The following is a 12130-nucleotide window of genomic DNA, read 5'->3' as shown; positions in this document are numbered from 1 at the left end:
TTAAAATTTCACACTGTACAGTACAGCACTCTATAACAAACCATTCTCTATTTGTTTTACACATGCAATGATTTGTTATCTCCTAATATATATTAAGTAATCCTAGAATTTTGTCAAACGAGACCCACCCTATGCTGAGCCACAAACGAGGAAGGGAAACTATAGTAACAGGGATTGGGGCCAATGGAATTTGTAAATGAAATTGAATACCATTCTCATTTAAACTAAGCCTTAAGTGGATAGCTAGTGAAAATCAAATAGAGCGTATGTTAGTCCTTTCAATGTCTGTGCCATAGAACTACAGGTTTAAGATCACTGTCAGTGCCATAGTACTACGCCATGAGTTCTCATTCAGATAAGCTGTGAACAGTAAACCATACCACAGGCGGGGATAGAACCCACAATCAGAGTCTCAAAACTCCAGACCGTCACGTTAGCCACTGGACCAGCTAGCCACAATAAGATTCGTCCAACTAGGTTTTGAGACTTTCTGATCGCGAGTTCTATCCCCGCCCATGGTATGGTTTGTTTGCAATCGTGTCATTACGATTTCTTGAGTCCTGTGAACAGTAAATTTTGGCCTAGATATGAGAGAATAGGTCTATGCAGTGTGCACCATATAAAAATCCTGCAGCATGCAGTGCATAATGAGAAAAAAACTGCAACAGTGTTTTTGGTTTAACCCTTTCAGGGTACAGACCCCTGATCTGAAACTTGTCCACAGGGTCCAAGAATTTAAAAAAAAAAAAAAATTGTTTTTCTTATGAAATGGAAGGGAATCTATTTCTCAATATAATAAAATAAAAAGTATGAAATTTGATAGAAAATTGACAAAATTACTCTATCATGAATTTTGCCACAGCAGTAATATTTATGCATTGGCGATTTTGTGGAAGTTTGAGTCCTATTTTTGGCCAGTTACATTGTTCCAGTCAACCCAATTCTTTGCTAGTATGTCTTCCATTTTATCGATTGAGTACAAGAAACTGCCAAATCAACTATTTCCACTACCCAACAAAGTGATCAGAAATTGATAATTTGACCAATTCCACACAAATTTCAAAAAACGAGAATTTAAAAAATGAGTTGAGAATAAACAATGCAGGCATTTCTGGCAGTAAAATAACATTTGCTGTGTTCATTAGTTACATTCCCAGGCTTTACACATCAATTCCACTTTGAATTTTTATTCATGCAAAAAATAAAGGTTTACTGTTATGCACTGTATAAATAATGTCAGCACTTTCATGAATGCATATTAGACCAATCAGTGGATGCATGTTGGATAATTTATTTGATTTATTTACTTTGGAATATTGGAAAAATGCAACATTTCTGCTAATTTGAGTTAAATTTCAAGTTAAAACCAATCAAAATCATCTCTATTTCTGTAATATATCTTCCATTCTATCAAATGAGACCAAGAAACTGCGAATACAACCTTAAAAAACATATGAAAATATATCACAAAGTAGTTGTTTCAATCCAAAAAAGTCGCATTTTTTTTTCTCATTATGCACTGTGTGCTGCAGGATTTGTTTCATATGGTACACACTTATCATACAGATGCATTCTCTCATATCTAGGCCCAAATTTACCGCTCACAGCTTATCTGAGTGAGCTGAGCTTATGACGTAGTACTACAGCTTGAACCCTGGCTTCAAAGCCACAGAATTACAGGACGGACCCTTGAAGGGTTTATGACCAATTCGCTTAATGACCTACTCTTAGGAACCTAACTTGGTCATTAAGCGAGAAGTACCTGTACCACCCACTTCTTCCATACCCCCTCCCTTCAATCTGACAACCAAGCTAACATTACCTAGACTCCTTACTGCTCTTGTCACTTTGCTCTTTTCTATGTTCACTTTTAATTTCTCGCTTTTGCATATCCTTCCAAATTCGTCTACCAACCTTTGCAGTTTGTCTTCAGAATCTCCTGACAGAACTGTGTCATCAGCAAAGAGCAACTGTGACAATGCCCAATTTATATCAAATCCAACATCACTGAATTCCATACCTCTCAGAACACCACAACATTCACTTCTTTTACAACCCTACTATATTCCTTTTCTATAAGTATTGTTCACTTATATGCTTCAATGTTAACACTTGGTCCAAGCATCGCATGAGAATATTAAGAGAAATATTTTGAGTTGATTAATTTCACTGAAATTAAAGTTAGTAAACAACAAAATGCAGTGTTATTAATAAGAATCCAAGTATTTTTAATATAGTTAAAGGCTGATGATGGAAATTACTCAAGACACCAACTGACCTAACCTTATCCTTTTCTTACACTTTTCTGTTTAGTTATAGTATGGTAAGTGGCTCACCCTTGGATAATTTTGACTTAAATTGTAACTCTGTGTCAAGAAGAGTGAAGAGCATAAAATAACATATTACTCAGCATCTTTACCTCATCTACAATAGGAGTGACTCTGGTTCCATCTCTTATGTTCTTCTCAAGAATGTTGAGGAGTCTGACTAGTCGCTCTGGAGGAACAATGGCCATTGCTCCTAAACTTTTGAGTTTAGCAGACTCTGAACACAGGTCTGTCAGTTCATACTTTGGTATTAGGTACTCCTGTGGAACATCACCATCTTCCTCTGTTATGGAAAAAATAAAGACTGTAGTTGTACTCTGTAACACAATTTTATATTAATTTTTTTACCTTTGATATATCTGTTAGTTTATAATGTAACCTCCCATTATTTTAAGTCATGGAAGTCAGTGCAGTATTAGACTGTGTAATGAATATACACTTAAACAGATATAAATATAGTACTGAACATATCTAACCAAGACAGAACTCTAAAGGATGGATTCAAGCTGTTGAGAGGGAATTCTTTCCAGTAAAAGTAGATCTTAGAAAGGGGTGTGGGATGCCACCATGGTTGTTTAGCATATTAATACACATGGTTGTAAAACAAGTGACTACTAGGGTGTCGGGAGATGTGTGGGATTAAAAGCTAATATATTTGAGGCAAAACAGGAGTTGCCACAGTTTTTTTTTTTTTTTTTTGAACTGATGACAGTTCTTTTGAGAGATTATATAGATAAGTCGCAAAGGATATCTTAACCCTTTCAGGGTCCGTCCCGTAGATCTACGGCTTTACGTTCAGGGTCCAAACCGTAGATCTACGCCATGAGCTCAGCTCACTCTGATAAACTGTGAGTGGTACATTTGGGCCTAGATATGAGAGAATACATCTATGTGGTATGTGTGCACCACATAAAACAGATCCTGCAGCACACTGTGTATAATGAGAGAAAAAAAATGAAATCATGATTTTTCGATTAAAACGGCAACTTTGCAGTGTTTTTTCGTATGTTTTTTATAGTTGTATTTGCGATTTCTTGGTCTCATTTGATAGAATGGAAGACATATTACAGAAATAGAGATGATTTTGATTGGTTTTAGCACTGGAAATGGCTTGAAACTGAGCTCAAAGTAGCAGAAATGTTAAATTTTTGCCGATATTCAAGAGTAAACAAACGACCTCACACGTCTAATACACGTCAGCTGGTGGGTCTAATATACATTCACATATATGGTGATGATATTTATACAATTATTACAGTATTGCATATCAGTAAATCTTCTATTTTTTTGTGTGAATAAAAATTCATTATGTGAATAAAAAATCAAAATTGAATTTATTTGTAAAGCCTCAAAACATAACTAATGAACAGAGGAAATGTTAGTTTAGTGCCAGGAATGCCTACATTGTTCATTCTGGACCCTATTTTGAAATTGGAATATTTTGAACTTTGTGTTAAATTGGCCAAATTAACAATTTCCAATCACTTTATTTTGTAGTTGAAACAGTTGACTTGGCGATTTCTTGTGCTCAATCGATAGAATAGAAGTAATACTAGTGAAATAGCTAAGAATTTGGTTGATTGGAATAATGTAATTGGACTAAAATGGGAGTCAAAGTCGGCAAAATCGCCGATTCGTAAATATCGCTGACACATCAAAATTCGCGAGAGCATAATTTCATCAATTTTCCACCAAATTTCGTACTTTTTGTTTTATTACCTTCACAAAAAGATTCTCTACGATTTCATAAGAAAAAATAACAAATTTTTTTTTTTTAAATTCTTGGACACTGGTGCGTGACTCCAGATTTGGGCCTTGGACCCTGAAAGGGTTAAAGGCAAACGAGTACCAAGAGGTCAGATTCTGAGAAAACCGTGTCACACATAAGAGCACTGCAAGAGGTCACACGATGTCATAAACTGCGGGATCAAGTCTGGAGAGATCAGGTACTGGTAGGAGCAAGGGGTTGGGGTAAAGTGGCAAGTTTATTATGTGTATAATATTTTTTGGGTCATCTGCCTTGGTGGGAAATGGCCGAAGTGTTAAAAAAACAATGTTGGGTAATAGGTCCAGTCAACCTGTACATTCCACTGTTTTGTTCAATGGTTTTGGTGAGGTGGATCACTGTTGCTTCCAAAATTCTGTGCCTGACCTTGTCATTTTTGTGGTGTAATAGCTGTGCTCTTACCAAGTCCATGACATAAGAATGAAGGCTGTAATGGGCTAAGCATGCAATGTTGGTTTCATAACTGCTTGTTGCTACCAAAAGTAACAAAACCTACAAGAATTGCAGAGAATAGTGTTTCCCTATTAGACCACATCTGGACCAACACCATATCCCCTTTAAAATCAGGCATAATCACAGATAATACCACAGACCACTACCCTACCTTTCTCATAACCAATCTAGGTAAATTATCCCAAGACACTGCTAAAGTAACCTTCAGACTTCATAATGAGGCAGCCATTAATAACTTCACAACAGCAATGACAAACATCGACTGGCAAATTGAGCTAGAAATCTATACAGATACTGACGAATGTATTAATAATTTTCTAAAAAAGACCCAATACCTCTGTAACAAGCACTGCCCTAAAAAACTAAACAGATCACAGCTAAGAGACTGAACAGTCCCTGGCTAACACCCAGCATCCTCAAATCCAGTACAGAATGGGTCATAACCAGAGACCAAACAAAACATTACTCGTCAATCCTAACCAGCCTGATAAGGGCAAAAAATTGTATTATGAAAACAGATTATCCAACTTAAAAGGTGATATAAAAAAAGACCTGGAAAACCCTAGCTGAAATTATAGGAACAAAAAAAGATATCAGGAAACAGAACAATCAGACTAACAAAACCAGATGAACCCCAATTCCCACCAACTGAAACAGCAAACAAACAGACTCGATATTTTCTACTCCACCATAGGAAAAAACCTTGCGGGTAAAACCCCAAGCTCAAATACCCCACCTAATGATTACCTCATTGACACCTACCCTAACACACTGTTCCTAGCTGTGGCCAACCCAACAGAAGACTCCCTTTTCATCAACACACTAAAGAACAAGGCAGGATATTTAAATAACTTCTTTCTTTCAACACACCGGCTGTATCCCACCAAAACAGGGTGGCCCAAAAAGAAAAACGAAAGTTTCTCTTTTAAATTTAGTAATTTATACAGGAGAAGGGGTTACTAGCCCCTTACTCCCAGCATTTTAGTCACCTCTTACAACACGCATGGCTTACGGAGGAAGAATTCTGTTCCACTTCCCCGTGGAGATAAGAGGAAATAAACAAGAACAAGAACTAGAAAGAAAATAGAAGAATACCCAGAGGGGTGTGTATATATATGCTTGAACATGTATGTGTAGTGTGACCCAAGTGCAAGTAGAAGTAGCAAGACATACCTGAAATCTTGCATGTTTATGAGACAGACAAAAGACACCAGCAATCCTACCATCATGTAAAACAATTACAGGTTTTCGTAGTACACTCACTTGCAAGGACGGTAGTACCTCCCTGGGCAGTTGCTGTTTACCAACCTACTACCTAAGTTTAAATAACTTACCACCCTTTATATACAAAAAAGCTTCACAAGTACTGTCTCCAATCATTGCAACACTCTTTAACAAATCCATTGAATCCTCTACCTTCCTTACAGTTTTCAAAATAGTGAGGGGTCACCCAATACATAGAGGAGGAGATCAAGCAGACTTGAATAACTATAGGCCAATATCCAAATTACCCCCTCTCTCTAAAATCTTTGAAAAATTAATTCATAAGCAAATCTATTCCTACCTCATCTCCCACAATATACTCAACCCCTGTCAATTTGGGTTTAGGCCTAATAAAAATACAAATGATGCTATTTTACATATACTACAATTAATATACACTGCACTCGAAAAAAAAGAAATCCTGTTGGAAATCTTCATTGATTTACGTAAAGCTTTTGATACAGCTGATCTTGATTCATTGCTCTATCATTTATTTTTTCTAACATAGCTGACTGTGTCACTGCCTTGGCTACTACATCCACTAAGATAGATCTACGACAAGTGGCTTGATTCATAGAATCACCATTAGTCCTGCCAGTTCTCAACAGTCCTGAGTTTGGTACAAAATGTATTCTTATATCAGATGTTTCTCACTAAAGTTAAGGGTTATTTAAATAAGGAAACACACACCATCACCCATGTAATAGCTAGCTTACCAAAAATGTATGGACATCACAATTTAAATAACCTGAAGTGCAACATGATGATACATTCTTCAGAGCATAGGTACTGTATTAACATGTAAAGCTACATGTTAGTGAATAGTTTAAAAGCTATAAATGAGACACATTGCCCTGCCTAAAATTTATGAAAATTTGAAGTTTGATAAGAGGCTGTAACTCTGATCTTAAATACTAAGGCCTCAATCTGTTATGATATTACAAAGCTGCTATGGCATAAAAAGTTATGAAAAAAAAAATGATCATAACCAGACGTATGGTCAGACAATGATTTAGAAATATCATAATGAAAGTTGACAAAACATGCCAAAGATAAGCCACATTAAGGTAAATACAAGTGCAAGAAAACATTAATGGATGGATGAGCATCACTACATTATCACCTTTTTTAAGGGAGTTTATAAAACCAAGTTGTAATACTAACCAATTTCAGCAGTAAGATCAAGGTCTTCAGTGTTATCAAATATTTTCTCTACAACCCTATTGAATCTTTGATAAACTGCAGTTTCCATGAGTTCCTCTGCACTCAGTTTCTCTGTTTGGGGCATCAACTTTCTTTCTATCCGCTTCTGGGTATAAGTTTTCTTAGGCAGTGGTGGTGGTGGTGCTGATCTTTTGTTACCCTGGGAATATAAAAGAAAAACCACAAATTAATATCACCCAAAATAAAAGAATATCTTGAAGAAATACAAAACTGTTGAAACTTTAGTATTTCATGTCTTACTAACCTTAACTCTACAGTACAGACCTCTTCCTAACACTTTTTTTTTTTTAATCCTTTCACTGTCTCCCATATAAACCTACACTACTGATGCCAGTGTCACTCTCACATAACTGTTTTTAAGCAGAGTGCCCTCAAATGTGCTGCAAGCAATAAATTTAGGTCTAGATACGACAGACTGGGTCTGTGGGGTGGGTGTGTATATAAAGAAAGAAAAAAAAAACTGTCCCACACAGTGCATACTGGAAAAAGCAAGCCTCTGACTGTGTTACTAGAAGTAGCTTGAAATAGACCTCAAAGTGGCAGAAATATTTGATTTTTGGTGATTCTCATGGAAGAGTAGCCCCTTCTCTGGATCTATCTCATGGATTTTTCTAGGTATGCTTCAATTAATGTAGTGGCCTAGATCATTATGTAATGATGGATTAAAAACGTAGCACGTGTTATTAAGAGAGGTCTGGGGATGTGATTAATGCCGATAGTGTTTACTTCAGATTGTTTTAAAATTGGTATTTGTTGAACTGTGCATAACTGGCCAAAGTACTGACTTCTGTGCACTTGATTAGGCAGTTTCTTGCACTCAGAAGACAGAATAGAAGGTACACTAGTGAAGTAGCTAAGAACTGGGATGAATTGAGCAATGGAATTGGCTTCAAAAAAAAGGACTCAATGTAGGTAAAATTGCTAATGCACAAATTGCACAATGACCGCCAACTTTCCACCTGTGTAATTTTGTAAGTTTTCCATCAAATTTCGTATTTTTAGTGTCATTATCTACAGAAAAAAAAATCTTTACCATTTCAGAAAATAACTTTTTTCTTTTTGAAAAAATGCATCATTATCAGCACTTAATTTTAGAGATCGTGACAAGTAAAAGGTTAACAACTTTGCCCATACACACAAATCCGGAAACTTTAACAAAGACACATACCCGTGTAGACTCTGCTCCTCCCTCTTCATAATCAGAGATATCATCATCATCCTCCTCCTCCTCATCATCCTGATATCCTCCTTTTCTTCTCTTTTTTCTCTCCTGATCAGGGTCATAATCTTCTTCGTCAGACTGTATCCTATTTCTTTTTCGATCAGCTTTGTCTAAAATAAAAAATAAATAAGGTCTTTGCAGTCTTTCAAAATTAGAAGCTGTAGGATATGATTTTTTTTTTTTATCTCAACAAGTCGGCCATCTCCCACCAAGGCAGGATGACCAAAAAAGAAAGAAAATTCCCAAAAAGATAATACTTTCATCATCATTCAACACTTTCACCTCACTCATACATAATCGCTGTTTTTGCAGAGGTGCCCAGATACAACAGTTTAGAAGCATATATAAAGATATATAACACATCTCTCCAAACTGCCATAATACATAATTTCTTTTACCTCAACAGCCGTCTTCTGCCAACACAGGGTGATCCAAAAAGGAAACACATTACAGCCTCTCCTCACTTAACAACGGAGCTCTGTTCCTATGATGAATTTGTTGCTAAGTGAGGAGCAAACTATAATAGTTGTGGGATTGTGTCAACCATCTCTGACATTGTTTTAATGTCACCTTTGCACCATTTATAACATTTCTGGCATATTTTTTGAATGTTTATACAGAATAGAATAGAGCAAATCACCTCTAATATACATTATTTAGGTATCAATACTGCTCAGAGAGCTCGTCGTAAGTCTGAGGTGTCGGTAAGCGAGTATGTCACTAAGTGAGGAGAGGCTATATTATATTTACCCTGTAGGGTAACACATTCATATATGTGGAATAAAATTTAAATCTGTAGCAATGCCATTATAAGATGAAAATATATAACAGTAAAAAATCAGATCTATACTCAAATTCTAATTTCACAATTAAGAAGAAAAATATTTACTTGCCTTTCTTTTTTTTCTCTTCTCTTTCCCTTTCACGATTCTTAAAATATTTGTTAGGTTTTTTCTTGTCATCATCGTCTGATTCAGAATCTGAGCTTATCTCTTTGTACTTACTAGATTCCCGCATTCCCCGAGACCTTCTTGAGCTGCCACTGCAACAAAAAAAAAAAAAAAAACTTATAAAAGAACCTTTAAAATAATATCACAAGACACAAAGCAAAATTTTAAAACTATCTTTAGAGTCAAAAGAGATTGTTCCTCTACTATTTTAAGACTTTCATATTCCAGGTATGAATCCACCTTAAAAACACTAATTCTCCATAGTGTCCCTGAGGTAATTACCTGCACTATTCTTCAATCCTCTTTCTTAATTTTTGAGCAACTCATCATTAAAGTATGCTGGTGGAAAGCACCAGGCATACATTGACCTTCTCACTGTTTCTTAAGTTGACCTAACTTATTGATGGCAGCATCACTCATATAAATATATGCATAAATTCTAGCTGTCCCAAATTTGACAGGAGAGGCCTGGAAGGCCTACGTACAAGACAAAAGGTCTGTGCAGCCAGTGCGTGCAGTATACAAAAAAAATTGGGGCTGCCACAGTTAACTGTGGAAATGTTATCTTTGGTACACTTTGCTCACCATGCCCAGCTGACACAAAGGTCTCACACCCAGGCAAAATGAAAGGATATTATTCCCCAGTAATGGCTCCACCAATGAAGATTATGGAACTGAGGACAAATCCAATGGTTCTGAATATTTAGTGATGGCAAGTGACACACAGGTGACCAGAAATAGTGCTGATTCACAACCAACATCTGGGGGATGGTTTGTCTGGAACTTATACATGCCATAAGCAAAAGCTCGTATTTTCCCGTGATAATTATTCACCTGTGAACAATCAATATATATATGGCACTGCACACAGTCTGCTAGTATGCCCATTGCTGTTCTCAATGCTTGATCACTGCTTGTGAGTGAGATGTGTTGGATTTGAGAGGGACCTACCCAGCAAGTTTGCTGCAATGTATCTCAATGATTACCTTCTTGCTTCTACTAGAGGGCCCCACCTCTTCTGTCTTCAAGATTTTCTCTGCCTCACCTTGACAGTATACAAGTCTCTATTTTGTTGCTTTAGCTTCACACTGTTCCAGACTATAGAGCAGAACTCTTATCCAGGATGATGGATTGACCACCTTAAAACAAAAGTCTTCATAAGTGATGGACTGATCATCATCTTTACATCTCTACTGCTTCTGCTGTCTCCTCTGTACTTGACTGAAGAAGCCTACTGTGTAGGCTAAACATTTTGGAATAAAGACACCCAACTGCTACACATCTTTCTTATTAAAAAATACAAGTATACCAACTAAACTGATGCACAAATGTATATGAAAGAGGTACTATATACACATTACATCTAGGTTTCTTTCAATTTTTAACCTAAATTACACAAAGGAAGATAAGCAGAGCGTACATAAACACTGGAAGAATTCCTCTCATGGACAGGTGCCGTTCGTGTCTGCCCTCTCAATTTGTATACAAGCATGGTCTCCTGCATGCTCACATTTGCGCAGAGTAAGGAAGTTTATTTAGGTACAGATACACCTAAGTACAATTATCATGCAGAGTGTAAATTACTCACAAGGATAACCCAAAACATTCAAACAAGTGACTTATTAATATGAAAACACTGCATGTATTGATTGGTATGCAGGAATCAACTAATTTAGGTAATTTACACTATGTATGAAAATTATACTTGTGTGTACCTGTGCCTAAATAAACTTACAAAAACAGAGATCTGAGAATCATAAGGGACATGAACCACTGAGACGTGAGAGTTGGGACAGGGAAGGCAGGGGATGAAGCTAGGCCTCCCCCCCCCAGAGACAATGGCACGCAACCCTACTAGATGGAGCAGAAAAATCCGGCAGTCCACCTCACGGTGCTCCAAATTATCCCCCCAGAAGTGGCAAAATGCTAGTCGAATTTTATGGAGTACTCATCAAAAATATGCTACAATTTTGCAGCAGTGTAACAGCGAAAGCATGTCAGAGGATAGTGTGTTAACCCTTAAACGGTCCAAACAGATCGACGTTCAAATTCGTAGTGCTACAAAAGTAGATCTACTTTTTTTTACATATTTTCAAATATAACAAAAAAAAAAACTGTAGATAAGTTTTTTTTACACGTTTTCAAATGTAAAACAAAAAAGAAGATCTACATTTTTTTACATACTTTCAGATGTTGAAAAAACGTATATATACGTTTGGACCGTTTAAGGGTTAATCAATGGTCTACTTTATTACATCTTGAAGCAATTTTAAAATAATGAGATTTTCTTGTAAATAAATGTTTTCCAGTACTCGGAAAGGCACACAGGCATTATGGGTACACAATATGTAACACTGGCCATCTTTCACAAATGTAGAGTGACCCAAAAAAAAAAAAAGAGACTTTCACCATCATTCATTTTGCCAGAGGTACACAGGCACTATAGGAGAATCTGAGCTGTATGTCCTTACCTTAGTGAGAGATGGCTGGCATATTAAAAAAAAAAATTTAACCTAGGATAATTCTGTATAGTCAAACAATGCAACTGATTTCCACGTTTTAAGGGGTATTACAATTTGAAACAACTGCAATATTATAAGTATTCCTTGCACCTAATGTTAGAAGACAAAAGTAGAAAAAAATAGAATAAAAGTTACACCAGGTAAAGTGTATGGTAGGGTTATTATTGAAAGAATTAAGGATAAGACAGAGCAGGATTGCAGATGAATGGGTAGGGGATGTGTAGACCAAGTATTTATAACACTGAATAATATAAGTGAACAATATTTAAATAAAGGTAGAGAAGTTTTTGTTGCTTTTATAGATTTAGGGTGGATCGGGCAGTAATGATGCATATGTTGAAAGTGTATGGAATAGATAGTAAGTTACTAAATGCTGTAAAGAG

General features: G+C 36.3%; 1 protein-coding gene across 1 annotated transcript in view; it reads right to left on the bottom strand.

The window, feature by feature from the left end:
* Positions 1-12130, bottom strand: part of Nipped-B (Nipped-B cohesin loading factor) — a gene marked incomplete in the record, with an annotated part of 502160 nt that overhangs the window by 283827 nt on the left and 206203 nt on the right. Inside the window, 4 exon segments of the mRNA XM_070089404.1 lie at positions 2420-2610; positions 6994-7192; positions 8222-8385; positions 9169-9317. Coding sequence (XP_069945505.1) covers positions 2420-2610; positions 6994-7192; positions 8222-8385; positions 9169-9317 — 703 coding nt within the window.

This window comes from Cherax quadricarinatus, chromosome 2, assembly GCF_038502225.1.
Source record: "Cherax quadricarinatus isolate ZL_2023a chromosome 2, ASM3850222v1, whole genome shotgun sequence".
In the NCBI taxonomy this organism is placed as follows: Eukaryota; Metazoa; Arthropoda; class Malacostraca; order Decapoda; family Parastacidae; genus Cherax; species Cherax quadricarinatus.
Note: the sequence above shows the minus strand (reverse complement) of the source record. Positions and strands in the feature narration are given on the sequence as shown.